The sequence below is a fragment of the Tarenaya hassleriana genome, unplaced genomic scaffold, assembly GCF_000463585.1.
Source record: "Tarenaya hassleriana unplaced genomic scaffold, ASM46358v1 Cleome2, whole genome shotgun sequence".
NCBI classification, from domain to species: Eukaryota; Viridiplantae; Streptophyta; class Magnoliopsida; order Brassicales; family Cleomaceae; genus Tarenaya; species Tarenaya hassleriana.
The window spans coordinates 5,634,399-5,651,605 of record NW_010965372.1 but is presented as its reverse complement, the minus strand read 5'-3'; the positions used below and the strand labels follow the sequence as shown (position 1 = coordinate 5,651,605).

General features: G+C 42.0%; 4 protein-coding genes across 10 annotated transcripts; 2 read left to right on the top strand and 2 right to left on the bottom strand.

The window, feature by feature from the left end:
- Positions 1 to 114: 114 nt before the first annotated feature.
- On the bottom strand, positions 115 to 4,687 carry LOC104812491 (boron transporter 4). Of its 5 annotated transcripts, none has more exons than XM_010539668.1 (15): positions 4,599 to 4,687; positions 3,678 to 3,786; positions 3,349 to 3,463; positions 3,174 to 3,256; positions 2,892 to 3,084; positions 2,641 to 2,779; positions 2,376 to 2,541; positions 2,121 to 2,287; positions 1,874 to 2,047; positions 1,708 to 1,803; positions 1,501 to 1,617; positions 1,061 to 1,389; positions 693 to 972; positions 482 to 601; positions 115 to 404 (listed from the first exon to the last, which is right to left on the bottom strand). In XM_010539668.1, exons 3-15 carry the CDS (start codon positions 3,450 to 3,452, stop codon positions 342 to 344), a joined length of 2,031 nt encoding a protein of 676 aa, XP_010537970.1. In that variant the 5' UTR covers positions 3,453 to 3,463; positions 3,678 to 3,786; positions 4,599 to 4,687; the 3' UTR covers positions 115 to 341. The 5 variants fall into 5 exon arrangements, with proteins under 5 accessions (XP_010537970.1, XP_010537972.1, XP_010537973.1 ...); XM_010539670.1 differs by having other exon boundaries at positions 3,678 to 3,783; XM_010539671.1 differs by having other exon boundaries at positions 115 to 395; positions 3,349 to 3,786.
- Positions 4,688 to 6,939: 2,252 nt separating this feature from the next.
- Positions 6,940 to 9,372, top strand: LOC104812490 (serine-threonine kinase receptor-associated protein). 2 transcript variants are annotated; one of them, XM_010539661.2, is made up of 7 exons: positions 6,940 to 7,412; positions 7,721 to 7,856; positions 8,080 to 8,161; positions 8,301 to 8,476; positions 8,590 to 8,727; positions 8,807 to 8,946; positions 9,010 to 9,372. In XM_010539661.2, exons 1-7 carry the CDS (start codon positions 7,295 to 7,297, stop codon positions 9,126 to 9,128), a joined length of 909 nt encoding a protein of 302 aa, XP_010537963.1. In that variant the 5' UTR covers positions 6,940 to 7,294; the 3' UTR covers positions 9,129 to 9,372. The 2 variants fall into 2 exon arrangements, with proteins under 2 accessions (XP_010537963.1, XP_010537966.1); XM_010539664.1 differs by having other exon boundaries at positions 7,322 to 7,412; positions 7,708 to 7,856.
- An 81-nt stretch (positions 9,373 to 9,453) lies between these two features.
- On the top strand, positions 9,454 to 12,413 carry LOC104812489 (pentatricopeptide repeat-containing protein At1g80270, mitochondrial-like). 2 transcript variants are annotated; one of them, XM_010539660.2, is made up of 4 exons: positions 9,454 to 9,661; positions 9,780 to 9,840; positions 10,302 to 10,827; positions 11,027 to 12,413. In XM_010539660.2, exons 2-4 carry the CDS (start codon positions 9,812 to 9,814, stop codon positions 12,272 to 12,274), a joined length of 1,803 nt encoding a protein of 600 aa, XP_010537962.1. In that variant the 5' UTR covers positions 9,454 to 9,661; positions 9,780 to 9,811; the 3' UTR covers positions 12,275 to 12,413. The 2 variants fall into 2 exon arrangements, with proteins under 2 accessions (XP_010537962.1, XP_010537961.1); XM_010539659.2 differs by having other exon boundaries at positions 9,454 to 9,840.
- Positions 12,414 to 12,481: 68 nt separating this feature from the next.
- Positions 12,482 to 16,020, bottom strand: LOC104812487. The gene is made up of 7 exons (XM_010539658.2): positions 15,290 to 16,020; positions 14,607 to 14,914; positions 13,813 to 14,520; positions 13,582 to 13,710; positions 13,281 to 13,484; positions 12,978 to 13,178; positions 12,482 to 12,865 (listed from the first exon to the last, which is right to left on the bottom strand). The coding sequence occupies exons 1-7, from the start codon at positions 15,552 to 15,554 to the stop codon at positions 12,740 to 12,742; spliced, it is 1,941 nt and encodes a 646-aa protein (XP_010537960.1). The 5' UTR covers positions 15,555 to 16,020; the 3' UTR covers positions 12,482 to 12,739.
- Between the last annotated feature and the right edge of the window lie 1,187 nt (positions 16,021 to 17,207).

Genomic DNA, 17,207 nt, shown 5'->3' with positions numbered 1-17,207 from the left:
ATTTTGAGTTCTGGAACAAACCTCTTACACAATATCTTGCAATATAAAGTTTGCATACGATACATTATTTTGGTGAAACCCTTTTCCATCTCAACTGGATATTTTATACACCGATTTGCCCTTTACAGATTCCGATGTTATTGTCACTTTGGTTTTCCCTTGAAGGGCATGTTGTTTACGTTTGATCTGTTAACACACTAAAGTGGGTTGCTTTATGATTCCTTTCGAACAGTGTCTACATCTCGACAGCAGAGATTTATATGCCTCTGCTAATCCATTCTAGATTCCCAGATACAACATGGGTTTGCAAGATTCCCAAAGAACAATCATATTTTGTATGTTCACTCTCTCGAGTCTCTGTCCTCATCTGCATCCATCATGTCCCTCGGATGTATCTGCAAGTTCTTTTTCTTTTGTAGTTTAAAACCAGAACTCATGTATCATGAATATTTATGGCAAAAAAGCAAGCATGAAAAGTCACCTGATTCCCTCGGTCCTCGCTGGAACTGATCGTACGTAGCTTCAGCTCTCCTCTGTTCGTCGTTAGCTCGTCTAGTATCTCCGCATCACAAGCTTCTATGCCTCTTGGTGACTCATTCGCCTTCAAACAAAAGAAACCCAGTTGTTTTTTCTTGATAAATGCAGACCAAACCAGATTTCCTTCAGGTTTAAGTAACACAAAAGTCATATACCCGGAAAGACATCTCGAGGGGGTTTCTCGGAGTGCCGGGGATTTCCTCGTACTCAGCTGCATCCAGTTCACGCAGATGCGATTGTTGGAAGATCTTCGGGAGAATGTACTGTCTGATTGCTATGAGGACAAAGAAGGGCACCGGAAACAAGATTCCGGCCACCGGAATCCACGTGATCCCGTAGCAGATGGCAAAGTACACTATCTGCAGGAGCGTGAATGCCCCTATGCTCTTGCACGGCACTTTCTCCACATACGAAGCATGAGCTCCTTCCAGTATCCTACCCAACAAAACAAAATTTACTTCAAAACATTCATTTTTTGTGCTTCTATCATTAACGAGAGAGAGATTTCGTGAATATATCTTACTTGTATCTACGGCTCGGAGCTACGAAGAGAAGCAATGTGCGTTCCCAGAACTGATTGCCAGGAAGGCTATCGATGGCCATGTATGCAAAGTATCCCCACAGGACAGAGGTGGGTATCAGCTTGATCGCTGGTGTTGCCATTACAGTCGCAGCTACGAGCAGTGATTGCAAGAGGTTACTCAACCTCTGCTCGTTGACACGAACTGGCAAGTAAGCGTCCAAGTGCTGCTCTGGATCAAACCCACTTCCTGTGTTGTCTCTGTTTTCCTCAATCTTCATTACTGCATCTTTCAGATCTTGCAGCTCTCTTATCACCGTGTTAGTCTGAGACTGTGAATAGCAAAGTGTCAGAGCTTCAATGTTTTGGGTTTGACAATTTATGCAGAGAATGAATCTCTGAGAGACTGTAAGCAAACATGAATGGAGGGAGAGAGAGCTTACGAGTGGGCTCTTGTCCATTTCAATGAAGACTTCTTGCATTTTTCCATACACCTCAGAGTTGCTCTCATTCTTCCGTATGCTTTCTTTGGCAGTCTCCACCATCTTCCTCCGGATTAACTAAGAATCATGGACGATGTATCGGAAGATTCAGAAATCTTCAAAACCAGAGAGAAAATGAGCGATTTTTTCTCTCTTGCAAACACTCACCTGTCTTTTGAGAACAGCAAGGCTTTTGGTATGCATGGGAGACTGAGGGAGGACTCCATTGGAAGGAGGCAACCCCACCAATCCACAGACCAGTGTCTGAAAACGACAACCGGTTCACGAAACGATAAAGTAGATAACTTTAGCTGGGGGAAGAAACAAAATTTACCATAAACCCCAACAAGAGAATGTCGTAGTGGTAAGCTGAGGGATTCTTGAGGTTGAACTCCTTCTGCTGAGCAAGCTGTGAAGCCACGCTATGGTCAAAGAAGTAGAGCCCTGCAATCATAACCGCTGGAACAAACGCTGCTAAAATGTACAATGGCGACACTTTCACCATATCCTATACATAGAAAAAGAAGAAGCTTTAAAGACTTTTTCAATGGCGACAATACAATGTATATTACCGTTACTACCTTCACAACAGACCAGTGGCCTAAAGACGAAGGCTCCCATGGAAGAGGGCTGAAGAGTCTTCTGGGAACGCCAGATGGAACCTTCCCAGATGTACTGAAAGACAACGCTGTCCAAAGCACAACCATCAAGGGAACACCGTAGTCCGCAATGAAGCTTCTAAACCATCCTGTCAAAAGCAACATCTGTGAGTTCACTGCCACAAACCAAAAAGAAATATCTCTGTCTCGGCTCGCAATCTCTATTTCTTCACTTGCCTGTTCCATATCTCCAAGACCTTGCCTTTCTGCTCTTCAAGGCGGTGTAAAGAAGCCCAAAGGTGAAAATGACGCCAAGAAGTCCATTCGTGTAAAGCCACTGGAACTGATACTTCTCCAATTTCGGGTCTTGGTCTTTTGGCATCTCAAATTCAGTAACCATACCCTATAATAAAAATATGGGAAATTATTTGATCCATCTGGTTAGATATAAGGGAGAGATAACTGAAGATAAAAGAAATCATGGAATGCAAACAAATCATACCTTGACGGCTTGTTGAATGAAGAGAACAGAGATCAACATACCAAAAAGCTCCCCAGCAATCCTGGTGAACCGATTTATGATATCAGCTGCATTGAACATCGCCATAAGAAACAGCAATAGAGCTGTCCAAACACAAACCCTGAACCCACAGATTGCCAATCAAACGTCAATACACGCTCTCAAATCCGAAATTCCCGGTAGGATCATTAATCGTATGCGGAAAAGGTTTTGCCTTTTTTTCTTGTTTTTACCATCCAGTCCAAGCCAAGTACAGTTCTTTCCCCAAACCCTCTCTCCCTTTGGCAAAGTCGTACAAGTAAATGTACATTATCACTGTTGGTTCAGCAACTCCCAGTATCAGAAGAGGTTGCCCTCCCAATATCGAGTGAATAATTCCACATATCGCCGTTGATGCTAATGTTTCAACCGTGCTCAAAGCTCCATCTAGAGAGGAGAGAAGAAAAAAAGTGAACTTCTTGGGTGAAAACGGAGAAAAAGGGTGTGAAGTTTGGCCAAAGAAAACAGAAAGAGACCCGTGTCACGGCTGAGTTGCTCCCCAAAGGCGATGACAGGAAGTGCAGAGGCGAAGAATATGTAAGTGGTAGGAGCTAAAATTCTGCAAAGTGAAACACAAAGATCACAAAAACTTATAGCAAAAAAAAAAACTTTTTTTCCTGGTCATGTGAAGCGAGAGATTGGATTGAATACCCGGATCCAGAACGGAGACCGGAGGACCAGTCTTGCTTGTAACACAAGGCTCTTCCCCGGAGATCGGAGACAACCCCACGAAAAGGGGTCCTCAGGCTTTGCATTTCACTTGCTCCTGCAACAATGAGAGGCAGAGAACTACTACATTTCTTGTTTGGTTTGGATTTATCAATCCATGTTATGAGAAGGAATTAATAATTCTAGTCAAAGAAAATTATGATGCCTATTCAAATTTATTTGATTATCAATAATACGCAATATTGGTATGATGGTGACAGCAATGACATAATGGCGATTATCACAGAAAGGAACGATTATACGTGACTGACAAAAAGATGGCCAAAAGGGAGACGTAAATGTTTCCATTCTTTCCAACCCTAACGTGTTCCGTCTCCAGTCGTGGTTGTAATGTTATTTTCAAGAAAGCATGCAAACCTGCTGTTACAGAAACAATACTGTGGATCATCATACAAACATAGTATCATATCGCTTATGCGCCTTTTTTTTAACAATGATTTATAGCTTTATATGTAATTGTTTCATAACTTTTCCTAATATATGTATATATACGAAAACAAAAGTTTAATTTTACATTCACCCAAACAAGCATATGTACCCATTATAAGGTTGGTGCCTCCATTATGAACTGAATTACCAAAAAAAAATGAAAAAATACATAAAACAGTAGAGAATGTTTTCCTTAATCGTTTCATCCAGAAAATAGGGGGAAATATGCAAAAATGGGGAAATAAAATATTGTCCACCATCCCATGATTCTTGCGCCAACACGACAAACATCCCCTCGTTGATCATACAGAATGTATGCACACTTATTCTCATCGAATTCCCATATCAAAACTGTACATATATATATATACACATTGTGAAAGGGGATACTTCTTTTTCATGGCGAAACTCGGAAATTTTACAATATATGAAAACCAAACGCCAAACTCAGTAATCAACATTGGAGAAGATATATATATATATATATATATATAAACCCTTAAAATCACAGAGAAAGTTCATTCTTTTTCCCAATCAAAATGTCGTCTTCACGTGTCGAAATTTCGGTACGTTCGTTTCAGATCACATTGAACCTCCACACAGGCATAAACGCAGAGAGACCATGCACGTGCGCAATTACATATACGCTCACGCACAGTTAAGTTCATATGTATATATGTATGTGTGTGTGTGTATACGCACAAACAGAAACAGAGAGAAAGGCGTGTGGGAAAGATATATACCAGCGAACCGGCAATGGCGTCTCCGAGATTTCCGTCAAAAAAACTCGGAAGCGTTTGCTTCGGACTCTCTCTCTCTCTCTCTCTGGCGGCTCGTAAACCAAAAAGGAACTTGAACCCTCCCCATTTAATAGAGAATCCGCCAGGCAAGGGACAATGCTCGTGGGGCCCGCTCCAGCCACGGGCCCTACAGAGTCCAATGGGCTCTGATTTCCTTCCATATAAGAAACCTGCCACGTGTCACTTACGCTCCAGTCCTTTGCCAGTTTAAAATGCCAATAATATTTTGTTCATATATTTAGAGCTCGATGTTTAGTAACATCTGCCTTCTCTTATTTACTGCCTTTTAGATCATTATAGTTTCTTAATATGCTATACTCTTAAATTATTTCATTTCCTTTCCATTTGTATATTTATGCAATATAACGGTCCATATATTTATGCCCATGTTATCTAAGTATGATAAATAACCCATTTGTTATTGTTCAAATTCTAATGAAATTGAAGGAAATCGATACGTTATACGTGTAAATGTGAAACAGATTATAATATCGAAACACCGTCTATTTGCTTCTGTTCGGGTCAAGACAATTACCATCTAATCCAAATTTAATTTTAAATTTCAATATAAATAAATAAGGAGACGAGCTTGTAACGTAATTGGTTACGGCACACATAGCTTATACCTACGCAAAATTCCAATACCCGCGGACCGACCATTCTAACTTGTGTACGTATTTTAGTTGATGAAAATTAAATATACAATAATCGATATATATATATATATATATATATATATATATATATATATATTGGTGGGGCAGTGTTTTAGTGAATTGCATATATATAAGGTGATATTTAAATGGAGTAGTTGAACCAAACCTCGATACCGATGCAGAGGATGCTTGTCTTCAGAGCGTACTTGCCCCATGCATACAACATGGTCTTGTGATAGAGTATGAAATAGTCAAACGTTACATATTTCTTCCCGAGTCATGAATTAAAAAACTATAGTAATCATATTTAATTTGTAATAGAATGATATCAAACATATAGTCATATGATATGACAAAAAATATGCAATAGGAACGAGTATTAAAGATTAAGATATGATTATTTCCCCATTAGAAGAGATTCTAAGAGATTTGAATTTGTCAAATGGCATCTCTTTTAAGAAACAAACTGGTAAATGGAGTAAGCTTTCATGAGGAGTTATCTCCTTGAATTGTAAGTGCAAGGCCATTCGCTTCCGAAAGACGATATATATGATTAATAATGGAATAAATGTAGACACCTGAAAATGATTGAAAACCAATATCCGTGACTGAAACTCGCACGGAAATTCAGACACCGTACCATAATTAAACAATCAATCAACCCATCATTACCATGTTTTATGTTTTTATATTTTCCGGAAGAAGTGTAAATGTAATATAAAATTTATTAGAATGTATCACTATTAACAATCAAATAAAATATAATATCTACGGTATAATGGTTTGAAATATAAAATAGCGTGTTAGACTATATCTAATGTCATGCCTTACGTAATTTTGTTTAAAAAAGAATTAACCTAAACCTATACAATATTAATTTAAAATTTTAAATATAATGCTTATCACAACAAAATTAAATAAGTATTCTAAAAGATGATATCATATTATAAACGATTACGATTGATACAAAAAAGGGATCGACATTTTACTTAGTGAGACTTTAGTAAACATTTGCAAAATCATAAAAAGTACATCAGAAACCTGAGATTCACAAGGTTTAATGCAGTGTTTCTTATAATTTTAAAAAAAAACAATATGCAAGAGGAACAGTAAAGGAATCAGATAGAGCTTGCATGCATGCATGCATGTTTGCGTTTATGAGTGGACGTCGGATGTGTTTTGATCATTGTCTGAATCTTGCAAAAACTTATAAATATGATTACGTTGCATCAATAGAGAAAAAGAAAAGGAGTTCCTACCCACCATGGGGTGGTCGAGTGATCGATCTAAGGGTGTAATCTAAAGGTCGAGTGTTCGATTCCATTTGATGGGGAGATATGTAATTTTTGGATCAAAAGGTCTATATACGAAGGTCGGTTCTGAGTTTAAAGGGGATCTAGTCGGATCGAAGGAATGAGAACAATCTTTGTTATAAAAAAGAAAAAAAGAAAAAAGAAAAGGAGTTCCTTGTTAACGTTATAGACTGCTGACTTAGGTAAGGAGAGTGAATGCACATTCATAAAGTCTACGCCATTTATGAAAATATTTCAAAATAAGGGTCCATAATATGATATTATGTTGAAATTAGGTCCTTTGATGGGAAAAGATGACAAACAAAAGGCTCTGTTCTGACTTCTGAGCATAACTGTCATCGCCAGACGGCGAGTTCTTCTCTGTGTTTAGCCCGTTTACAGAAAAAAGATTTTTTTTTTTGTTTTTTATTCACTTTCTGTAGACTTTTGTCCCCGACGTTGCAAAAAAAATATTACATTTTTGGTGGATTGTATTCGGAAAGTTGAGTCGATCAAGCCCTTTTTGGGACTGGGGCTTTCTCACATTGAAAACAAGAAGGGATTATTTCTCCTCGGACATTGTTCATTGTTGGATTTTCTCCGGAGTGAAGCGAAGAGATCAGTCGATTTCCGTCACTCTGAAGGAGTATACCCTGTTGTTGGTCGGATTTTGGTTAGGGTTTCTTAGTAAATGGACAAGAAGAAGATGGGAGTTCCGCTGGTGTGTCACGGGCATTCTCGTCCCGTCGTCGATTTGTTTTACAGCCCGGCGACTCCAGATGGGTTCTTCCTCATAAGCGCAAGCAAGGGTATGATCCTATTTTTCAGATCATTTGACATGTCTTATCGATGGACTTTTTACGTGGGTCCGTGTCTAGATTGTCATCCTCCCTGGATTTCGATTTGTGTAGTTTGTGTGATTTGATTAATCGATGGTACATTCTAGTATTCCCCTGCTGCTGCAATGGAGAAATGGGGGTATTAGGAGTCGTTGTTCTTTGCGGATAGGAAAGTTATGTTTTTTTTTTCATCTCCTTATCGCTGCTAGTGCTAGTTATGGATTTGGTGTGAGCTGTTGCTTTGGTTGCGAATCTAAATGTGTAGAGTCGTAATTTAGATGCTAAACCAATGTTGAGGAACGGGGAGACGGGCGACTGGGTAGGGACCTTTGAAGGACACAAGGGAGCTGTGTGGAGTTGCTGCCTTGATAAAAATGCCTTCCGTGCTGCCTCTGCTTCTGCCGATTTTACCGCGTGAGTCATTGCTCTTCTTGTTTCTTGAGACACCACTTCATCATCATGTGTGCCAATTTCAAATAAACTCAGTAATCGAACTGGTAGCTGATTAAGTGAAGTGCACAAGATGAACTATTAGTTCAGAAAGGGAGGTACAAGTGCTAAACCGCCACGTTAGATCGATCGATGGCACTCTGGCAATTTCCCAGGAGCTAAGATCTTTTTATTTTAATGCATTCAGGAAATTATGGGATGCTTTGACGGGAGACGAATTGCACTCCTTTGATCACAAGCACATTGTTCGTGCATGCTCCTTCTCTGAGGTATCCCAGCTCTGAGATCTTCTTTTACGTCAGCTCAGATTGATTTGGTTGCCTTTCAAAGGTTTCAACGGAATCCTTTCTCTTTTTCATCCGTGTTTCTGCTGTGGTCATGATGCATGTAACTCGCCTTTTTTTCCAGGATACACCACTTTTACTCACTGGTGGAATGGAGAAAATTCTTCGGATATTTGATCTGAATCGGCCGGACGCACCTCCTAGAGAAATTGACAAATCCCCCGGTTCGATTAGAACATTGGCATGGCTTCACAGTGATAAGACTATCTTAAGTTCTTGCACAGACGTTGGCGGTGTTAGGTATGTCAACATGAAGAAATAGTGAATAACCAGTCTTGCATTGGTACATTTTTTCGTGGGTTTTGCTCTTGTTGTTAGCATGTACCGGATTCACCTTTGAATCTGTACTGTAGGCTTTGGGACACAAGAACTGGCGACATCATTCAAACCTTGGAAACAAAGTCGCCGGTTACTAGCGCGGAAGTAAGTCGGGACGGGCGATACATAACCACTGCCGATGGATCTACTGTAAAGTTTTGGGATGCGAATCAGTAAACTCAAGATAAAATACTTTGTGTTTTTGTTTGGTTCCTTCGAATGGTTGATTCTGAAATGTTCTTGTTGCGATAGTTTTGGACTGGTGAAGAGCTACGAGATGCCTTGCAGCGTTGAATCGGCTTCCTTGGAACCGAAAAAGGGGGAGACATTCATAGCGGGAGGGGAAGATATGTGGGTCCACGTGTTTGATTTCCAGACGGGAGAAGAGACGGGTGAGTGGGCCTTCTGGCTGGATATGCTCGTGTGGATATGATAATGAGTGAGGGTGAATGCAGGGTGTAACAAGGGGCATCATGGGGCGGTGCACTGCGTGAGGTTTGAGCCGGGAGGGGAGTCGTATGGGTCTGGTTCGGAAGATGGGACCATAAGAATCTGGCAGCTGGTTGGTGAGTGAAGCGGCGGCCTTGCCTACTGCTGGGGAGAAAGGCCTCCCATGCCCAAGGAAACCCGGAAATATCCTTCTTTACCTTGTCCTGTTGATGCCGTGATACTGATACCCTCCAGAATGAATAATACGGACATGCCCGTGTGCTCTGTACGTATTTGGACATGTTTTCCGGTTACAGGGCATACCGTAAATAAATTCGCGACAGTGACGAAAGCTCCATCTTCAGATATTGGGTTTGGACCCACCCCCTCCTCCTCCTCGGGATTATATATATATATTTTTAAAAAACTTTATTGTTGAAAGAAAAAAGTTTTGAAATGCAATCCAGGGGAATTCGGCTAGAGATATCGAAATCTTTCTCTAAAAGAAAATGTTAGAATACGCAAGAAATGGGTTTATTATATCAAAGGGCTCATAAGCAATTGGGCAGAGGATCCGTCTGAGGGCCCAACGCACCCGACATGACCGCTTCGGGAGCGTCCTAAAACCCTAAACCCTTTCTCCATTGCTCCCATTCCCTCTCCGATCACCTCATGATCGTAATCTTCTTATTCCAGTCCTTTCGAATCCTGATTTCCTCTCCGTGGGCTTCTTCTCTCCGGCTGTAAGGCATAATATTAACTGATTCCGTGTTTTGTTTTTTCCCCCCCAAGACAGATCAGTGCCCGTGAACTTGTCGGCGAAGAGAAATGTTCCCTCTTTCCAAGGTGTTGCGGAGGTTAGCACGCCTTATGTTCATGGTTGTGCTGTGCTGTATCATTTGATTCTTCATTTCTCGGCTTGTTAAGCCCACTTTATGTCCTGTAATGAGGGTGATCCGAACGGGACGAAGATTATTTCTCTAGATGAAATTACAAAAGTATCATATAAGGATGCCAGTTGGGGATTATATGTGTCGTTTAAATGCTTGTTGTGTAAATATACATAGATTTATGTGTATGCCATTGTCACGTAACCTGTTTCCCCGCATCGTTCGAGGAGAGCTCCGCATGTATCATAAGTGTATTTGCGTTTTCTTTGTCTGTGTTCGCATGTCGCAACAACCGATCAGATTCATCCACTGCGTGGGTTTAGTCTGCTATCGGTAAAAAGTTCTTGATTAAGATGACAGTATATCAAGTTTTCAGGATTGCCCGACTTGTTTTCAAATAGCTTATGTTGTTTTCTCCTACTTTTCAGAAGCCAAAGGCTCCCTTTATGTGCTTCTAACGCCGTGTGTGCTAAACTAGAGACGTCGCTGAGAAGGAGCGCTGTTCTTGAATCACCTTCTGTAGTATCTGATAAATCCCAAGATTTTGAGAGATTTTACCATGTCTCTTCGGATTTCTCTGCAAGTAGACGTGCATTTTCCTCGAAAACTGGTGCTACAAGTGTTGGGGAAGAAGATGACCTTGAAGACGGGTTTTCAGAGCTCGAGAGTGCAAAGTCTCCCCAAGAGACTAGCAGTGAAAGTGACGTTGAAGATGACTTAACTTCTGAGGAGCTCTCAGGGAATGAAGATGACGTCAAAGGAACCGATGATGGTACAGGAAGAGCGACAGGGAAGAGATCCGAGCTGTTCTGGGCCATTATCTCTGCACCAGGTCTATCTGTAGGGAGTGCCCTTGATAAATGGTTGGAAGAAGGGAAAGTGATAAACCAAGCCGAGATCGCAATTGTGATGACCGAACTGCGTAGACGCCGGATGTATGGGAGAGCATTGCAGGTAATTAATTCTCTTATTAGTTTTCTTTCCATGTCTATACTACTTTTGCATCATGCTCCAGACTGAATATCAACGCTGATTGTTTTTTCGAGCAATTATGCTTCCTAAGATTCTCTGATAATCATCTCGTCTTTAGGCTTTTCTTCTTATGTTTGTTTGATGTTTATGCCCTCGCTATCCCATCTTATTGTTTCTGTAGATGTTAGAGTGGTTGGAAGCGAATAAGCAAATCGAACTTGAAGAGAGAGACTATGTTTCTCGGCTTGATTTGATAGCCAAGATATATGGCCTGCACAAGGCGGAAGCTTATCTCGAGAAGGTCCCAAAGTCTTTCCGAGGGGAAGTGATATACCGGACCCTTCTGGCAAATTGCGCGGCCTCATGCAATGTGAAGAAAGCGCAGGAGGTTTTCAACAAAATGAAGGACTTAGGGTTCCCTCTGACTGCATTTGCGTGTGATCAGTTGCTTCTTCTGTACAAGAGAGTTGACAAGAAGAAACTCGCTGATGTGCTATTACTAATGGAGAAAGAAAACGTCAAGCCTAGTCGCCTCACGTACAAGATTCTGATTGAGGCCAAGGGGTCATCAAATGACATAACCGGGATGGAGCAAATTGTGGAGGCAATGAAGGCTGAAGGTGTTGAACCAGACCTTCACACACAGTCCACCATAGCTAAGCAATATGCAACTGCAGGGCTTGTAGAGAAGGCCGAGAAAGTCCTGAAAGAGATGGAAGGTGAAAGTTTGAAGTCGAAGCGCTGGGCATGCAAGGCTATGCTCCCTGTCTATGCATCTATCGGGAGAGCGGATGATGTGGAAAGAATCTGGAAGATCTACGATGAAAACCCTCGAATGGAAGACTGCATAGCTGCAGTTGAGGCTTTTGGAAAGCTCAAGAAAATCAAAGAAGCCGAGGAGATTTTCGAGAAGGCACTGAAACTGAGATACAAAGTTCCTTCGAGGGTCTTCTGGGCTCTCCTGAGTGTATACGTGGATCACAAGATGCTCTCAAAGGGTAAGGATCTCGTCAAACGAATGGCGGACACCGGTTGCACCGTCGGAGGTTTGACATGGGATGCACTTGTCCGGCTCTACGTGGAAGCAGGGGAAGTGGAGAAGGCCGACTCTTTATTGAACAAGGCGGCGAAGCAGAGACAGATGAAACCTATGATGAGTTCCTTCATGTACATCATGGACGAGTACTCGAAAAGGGGCGATATCCACAACGCAGAGAAGATCTTCCTAAGGATGAGGCAGTCCGGGTATGTATCGAAGTTCAGGCAGTTCCAATCCCTCCTACAGGCTTATGTAAATGCCAAGAACCCGGCTTACGGAATGAGAGAGAGAATGATGGCAGACAACATCTACCCGAACAGAACTATGGCTGCACTGTTGGCTCAGGCCGATCCGTTCAACAAGAGGGCTGTCTCAGATCTTCTTGATTGAGTTCTTCTGCTTTATATATTTATCCTTCTAAAACATTCTTCTTACTCTCGCTGAACGCCTCTGTACTGAAGATGTAGGCCTAAACACGGTTTGTTTAGTTACCGGTTGTCTGAAATTACCACTTGGGTGGTTTTGGTTTGATCATCCCCTACAAAAAATCGGTACTATATCCTCAAGCCTAGAGGCTTCATTTGTCATTACCATAACTGAACCGAGTATGAAGGGAGTATATTTCTTTCACATTACAAGAGGTTGCCGAAATCACACATTCCAGACCTGATGAATGTACGAAGACAACGCGGCTCTGCAACTCATCTTTCGAGTGGCAGATAAATATGGTACTCTGTCTGGACCTCCGACCCCAAACTCCTTCCTCCTTTTGCAAGGAAAAGAAAGCATTGGGTCTGACACAAACTAATCAAATCGACCGACCGTATTGCTAAGACGAAATGGGCACAGATTTGGCTATTGATGATCAAGCAGATCTTGCCTAAGTAAAAGTCTGCTGATGAAAGGAGACATGGCCGCAAGCAGCGCCTTGGGACACTCCTCGTGTGGTAGATGCCCGCATCCCGATATCGCCACTATCCTCTGCCAGTTTCACAAACATGTTTCTCTTTCAGATTCTCTCCTTTTTTTTTATTGATGAAAAAAGGATGGTTAAAATAAGAGAGTTTGGCTTTCTGATGCAGGAGGAACTTACAGAGTTTACGAGTTTGGAAGCCAAGGTTTGGGATGACTTTAGAGGAACAAGGGCATCTTCTGCTCCTGCAATGACTAAGACTGGCAATTCTTCCACATCCTTCAGAAGCGTCGATGTGTTTTGAGGAGGAAGCACCATCTCGTACGACAATCTACCTATCTCGTGAAGAGCCTCGTCCCATCCTTCTACATGTAACGGGGCCTGACATCATCCCATAGGGAGAAATCACATGTATAGCCCACATTTGCAATTACTATGAAGAAAATAATGCAGATGGAGAATGAGAGCCAAAGGGAGGAGTACTTTGTATAGCCTTAAGACCTCCGAGGTCAGCTTGGTAGCATCATACCAAGCACGTCGGTTCACCACCTGGACTATTTCGGTACGCAAAAGAGGCCGGACAAGGTGCTTCTTTCCTAATGATGTGTGCAGAAGTATTCTCGCAAAAGCAGGAACTACTTCCCTTGACAAGCTTACATTAAGCAAAACCACCCCCTTAACTGCAACCTGAACTTGTTGGGACAAGGAAGTAAAAATCCCACGTATGTCAGCGAGAATAGTGGAGACAAACCTGAAAACCATACTCAACTTATAATCTACTCACATTTACGGCATTGTTTGATGTTTTTATTCTTTGTGCAGCTTTCATAGCGAGCAGACCGCCATCATCATGACCGACAAAAACTACTGAAGAGAAGCCCATCTCATGACAGAAAGCTAGAAGCAAATCTACCTGGATTGGATAACATCAAAACTATTTAAGTTCAAGATTCATATTCAGGAGGATGTCCAAAGAAAACACCAATGCTAAGTCAAAACTAGAAAGGAAAACTACCTGACTTTCAAGTGAGTAAGGGTTGGGCAACTCCCTTTCTTCCCAATCCTTGTGGTGCAGCCTGGCAGTCAATCCCCAACCAGGCCTATCAAATGCAGCAACAACACAGCCAAGCTGATGAGACAGTGACCCCATCACATGTCTCCAAGAAAACACTCCTCCTCCAAACCCATGAACCAGGACTATCCCAAACTGACTGTTTCCATCACAACCCTGCTCCAGCCCCGCAATATTGGAAAGAGTCATGCCCTCATCTTGACTAATCCCGTCCTGAATTTCCTTCAACGGAAGAGAAGTAGGCGAACCATCAAGAAGCGGGACGTGCAAGGAACAACCGTTAAATTGACTGCTGTAGCTCCTGTGGTGATGCTGATGGTGATGCTGGGTTTTGTTAATCATACTCAATGCTTTCCTGTCAGGTTTCAACCTTCCTGCCATTGTCTCCACTTCAACAGGGGAAGCTGAGGAGATGGACTGAAGAGTAGAACCAGGTACACATAGCTTGTAATGCACAGTGAGTGCTCGGATTGTAATGAATAGGCTGTCAAGATCAGCAAGCAATCTCACTGGGAGCTCTCCTTCATCGTTGGCCGTTGGCAGAGGCTTTCGCCTCGACTCCATATCAATCTTGGAGGCCTTTCCTACCGAGGGTGTGGGAGAACGTGGCACTTTCTGGTAGCCAGAGAAAACACTTTTGCATGTAAGGACCTGCAAAACAATCAACAGGGTTCACACGCGAAATATGGAGAGAAAAAATTGCCCAGCTTCATGGGAAAGGAGGAAGGCAAACTTACAGCTTCAGGGTCCGCTCTGTGGTACAAATTTTTCCTCCTTGCTCTGCAACTAGTTCTATATGCTACAACTGTATGTCCAAGGGCAAAAACCACAGATGAGAGGAACAAAACCGGCATCCCCCACGACTTCTTAAGGTGGAGCCGTTGCCTTGACAGAGATAATGAAGCTTCAGCCTCGAGTTGAGTATTTACAGTGAAGATGCAAGCTTTAACTGAAAGAAGAAGAACTGAAACTACAGAGCACAACGACACGGCTCCCAGGTAAGGACCGTGCGAGAGGGCTGGACCATCGGATAGGGAATAGACACCTGTTGCATGTATAAAGCCAATAATGAGCTTATGAACAAGGTAGGGTTATCATCCATTGGCATCATCTACATGCTAATTCAGTTTCAGAAGATAGGAAATGCCAAAGAATCTATTCATGACATTGCATTATCACGAAATTATCTCAGTTGATCAGTAACAACAAAGTCTTCACTTCAAATCGCTTGATACCAATGCCTAAGATCAAATTTTTTGCTGAAGAAATCGTTTCACGCCCTCTTTAGGCTCCCATTGTCCGTAAAAAGCGAGTCACAGAGCATCGAAATCGAAACTATAGCACAGTAAGAATTCCTGCAAAACTCATGGAGAGAGAGAGAGAGAGAGAGAGAGAGAGAGAGAGAGTGGAATGACCGTACAGATGACTAGGAAAGATCTGACGACGGAGACGAGAGGTATATCGGTCAAAGAGCTCTTGAAACCATATCGACGCAGATGTTCCTTCACGCCGTAGCAAGTCAGGCAAGTGAAGCTAGACAACAGGAAACTCGGGACGAGCACGTCTACAATGGCCACAAGCACCGGCAACGACGACACCAAAAGCGAAGCCACCATCGCCACCATGAAAAACAGTGTCCTTGCGCATCTTCTCGTCTTCTCCACGACAAACCACCCTTTGCCCATTGTCTCAGACGAACCAGTCCTCCAATCGGACGGCTACAGATCCTCCGATTGAAATCCGGCGCTACCGTTTCCCGTGTGTCTCCGACAACCGCCGATCGGATGGAATGCTTGTGCGCCTTCGACACGATTGATCGGATCAAATCAACGAGTTACAGATCTTTCCTTTGGTCGCCCTAGGTCGGAGTACACACCTTAGCGAGAAGACACAACAACGACCAAGAATCCGCCGATTGCGGAGGATTTAGTGGCGAATTTGGCGGATTGGCCATCTCCCGGCGGCGGAGAACGACGGGGAACCCACTCTCTTTTACAATGGGAACAGTCAATGATCACGAAGAAACGCCATTGCTACGAATCTGATCGAAGATCATGCAGAGATATTTCAGAATCGCAGGAAAGGCAGAAGGGGAAAAGAAAAGAAAAGGGAAAAGCTTTTTGGTTCTTCCGGAATCCAAAACCTCCGTTTTCCCCTGCCTTTATTTTTCTTCAACGTTTCTTTTTTTAAACTTGTATTAAAATTTAATTGAATATTAGGGGTAATTAAATGGTCAGTTAATTAATTAGTTCCGGTGTTTTACGAATAAACCAATGATTAACAACGACACACCAACTGGGTTGGTCCTAGCATGCTCTTCAGAACTTTTTATTGGACGATTCTGCCCCTGGTTTCAAAAGTAATAAGCTATTAAAAAATATATTTGAAAAATATACCCAAGGGGAAATTCTTTTTTGGTAATTTTTTGAGAGCCTCCTACTTTCCTCGTTATTGAACTATGTGAAACATTATTAATTCTTTGTAGCCTATTTTTCGTTGGGGTGGAAAATTCATTGAAACATGTTAGAAGAGAATCAACTAATGACGAGGTTATATTTTTTTTTTTATAACCAGGATGGTTCTTCGGGCCTTCGGTCCGACTACATCCACCCTAAGCTCGGGACCAACCTTTGTATATGGATCATTTTAGTCCAGAATTACATTCCTCCCCATCGGTGGAATCGAACCCAAGACCTTGAGGATGACTTTGTCACCTCTCGGCCACTGGACCACCAACTGTTGGGTCTGACGAGGTTATATTGTTATAGGGAAGATGAAAGTAGGAATCTTTCTACTTCATATTCATTAATTCGCTAATTCCATGCATGTTATATATATGCAGAAACAAAAAAAAATGGATGCTTTTACTTGTTGTAATAACCTGCTACTGTTTAGCATGATTGAAAACAGAAAAAGACGGTTATGCCATTGGAGGAGTGAGAAGAACAGAACTACCAGCAGTTCTGTAGATTCGGTGAAGAGGCAGTTTCGGGTCGGCCCGACCCGATGTGGGTCTTGTGACCGTTAGATTTTGGAGTTCATTGTACTTTTCGGATCCATTCCTTTTGAATTGCATTCATTGTTTTTTTTTAAATTTCTCACGTCCTTGTTTTTTTTTGTCCCACCCACTTCGCTTTTATCGATTCGATCGATAAATATTTCCGTTTTGTTCCGTTGTTTCTTCAACGTTTTTCATCATTTAAATATATATATATATATAAAGAAGGGTTCAATTAAGATGTGCGTGCGTCCATGCAATTTGAATTGCACAAATTCACATTGGATGTGTGTTATTTTTCTAAAGCTAGGTCCCACGTGTGGTCTACATACAAACAATA

Bases quoted from the DNA above. Each gene is read 5' to 3' on its own strand.
- LOC104812491 (XM_010539668.1), bottom strand. From the start codon at position 3,452: ATGCAAAGCCTGAGGACCCCTTTTCGTGGGGTTGTCTCCGATCTCCGG. The intron at 3,257-3,348 runs GTATTCAATCCA...TTCACTTTGCAG, and splicing joins GGTCTCCGTTCTGGATCCGG to AATTTTAGCTCCTACCACTT. The intron at 2,780-2,891 runs GTAAAAACAAGA...CTGTGGGTTCAG, and splicing joins TACTTGGCTTGGACTGGATG to GGTTTGTGTTTGGACAGCTC.
- LOC104812490 (XM_010539661.2), top strand. From the start codon at position 7,295: ATGGACAAGAAGAAGATGGGAGTTCCGCTGGTGTGTCACGGGCATTCT. The intron at 7,413-7,720 runs GTATGATCCTAT...GTCGTAATTTAG, and splicing joins CCTCATAAGCGCAAGCAAGG to ATGCTAAACCAATGTTGAGG. The intron at 8,162-8,300 runs GTATCCCAGCTC...CTTTTTTTCCAG, and splicing joins GTGCATGCTCCTTCTCTGAG to GATACACCACTTTTACTCAC.
- LOC104812489 (XM_010539660.2), top strand. From the start codon at position 9,812: ATGTTCCCTCTTTCCAAGGTGTTGCGGAG. The intron at 9,841-10,301 runs GTTAGCACGCCT...CCTACTTTTCAG, and splicing joins CTTTCCAAGGTGTTGCGGAG to AAGCCAAAGGCTCCCTTTAT. The intron at 10,828-11,026 runs GTAATTAATTCT...TTGTTTCTGTAG, and splicing joins TGTATGGGAGAGCATTGCAG to ATGTTAGAGTGGTTGGAAGC.
- LOC104812487 (XM_010539658.2), bottom strand. From the start codon at position 15,554: ATGGGCAAAGGGTGGTTTGTCGTGGAGAAGACGAGAAGATGCGCAAGG. The intron at 14,521-14,606 runs GTAAGTTTGCCT...ATTGTTTTGCAG, and splicing joins ACAGAGCGGACCCTGAAGCT to GTCCTTACATGCAAAAGTGT. The intron at 13,179-13,280 runs GTACTCCTCCCT...GGATGATGTCAG, and splicing joins AGGTCTTAAGGCTATACAAA to GCCCCGTTACATGTAGAAGG.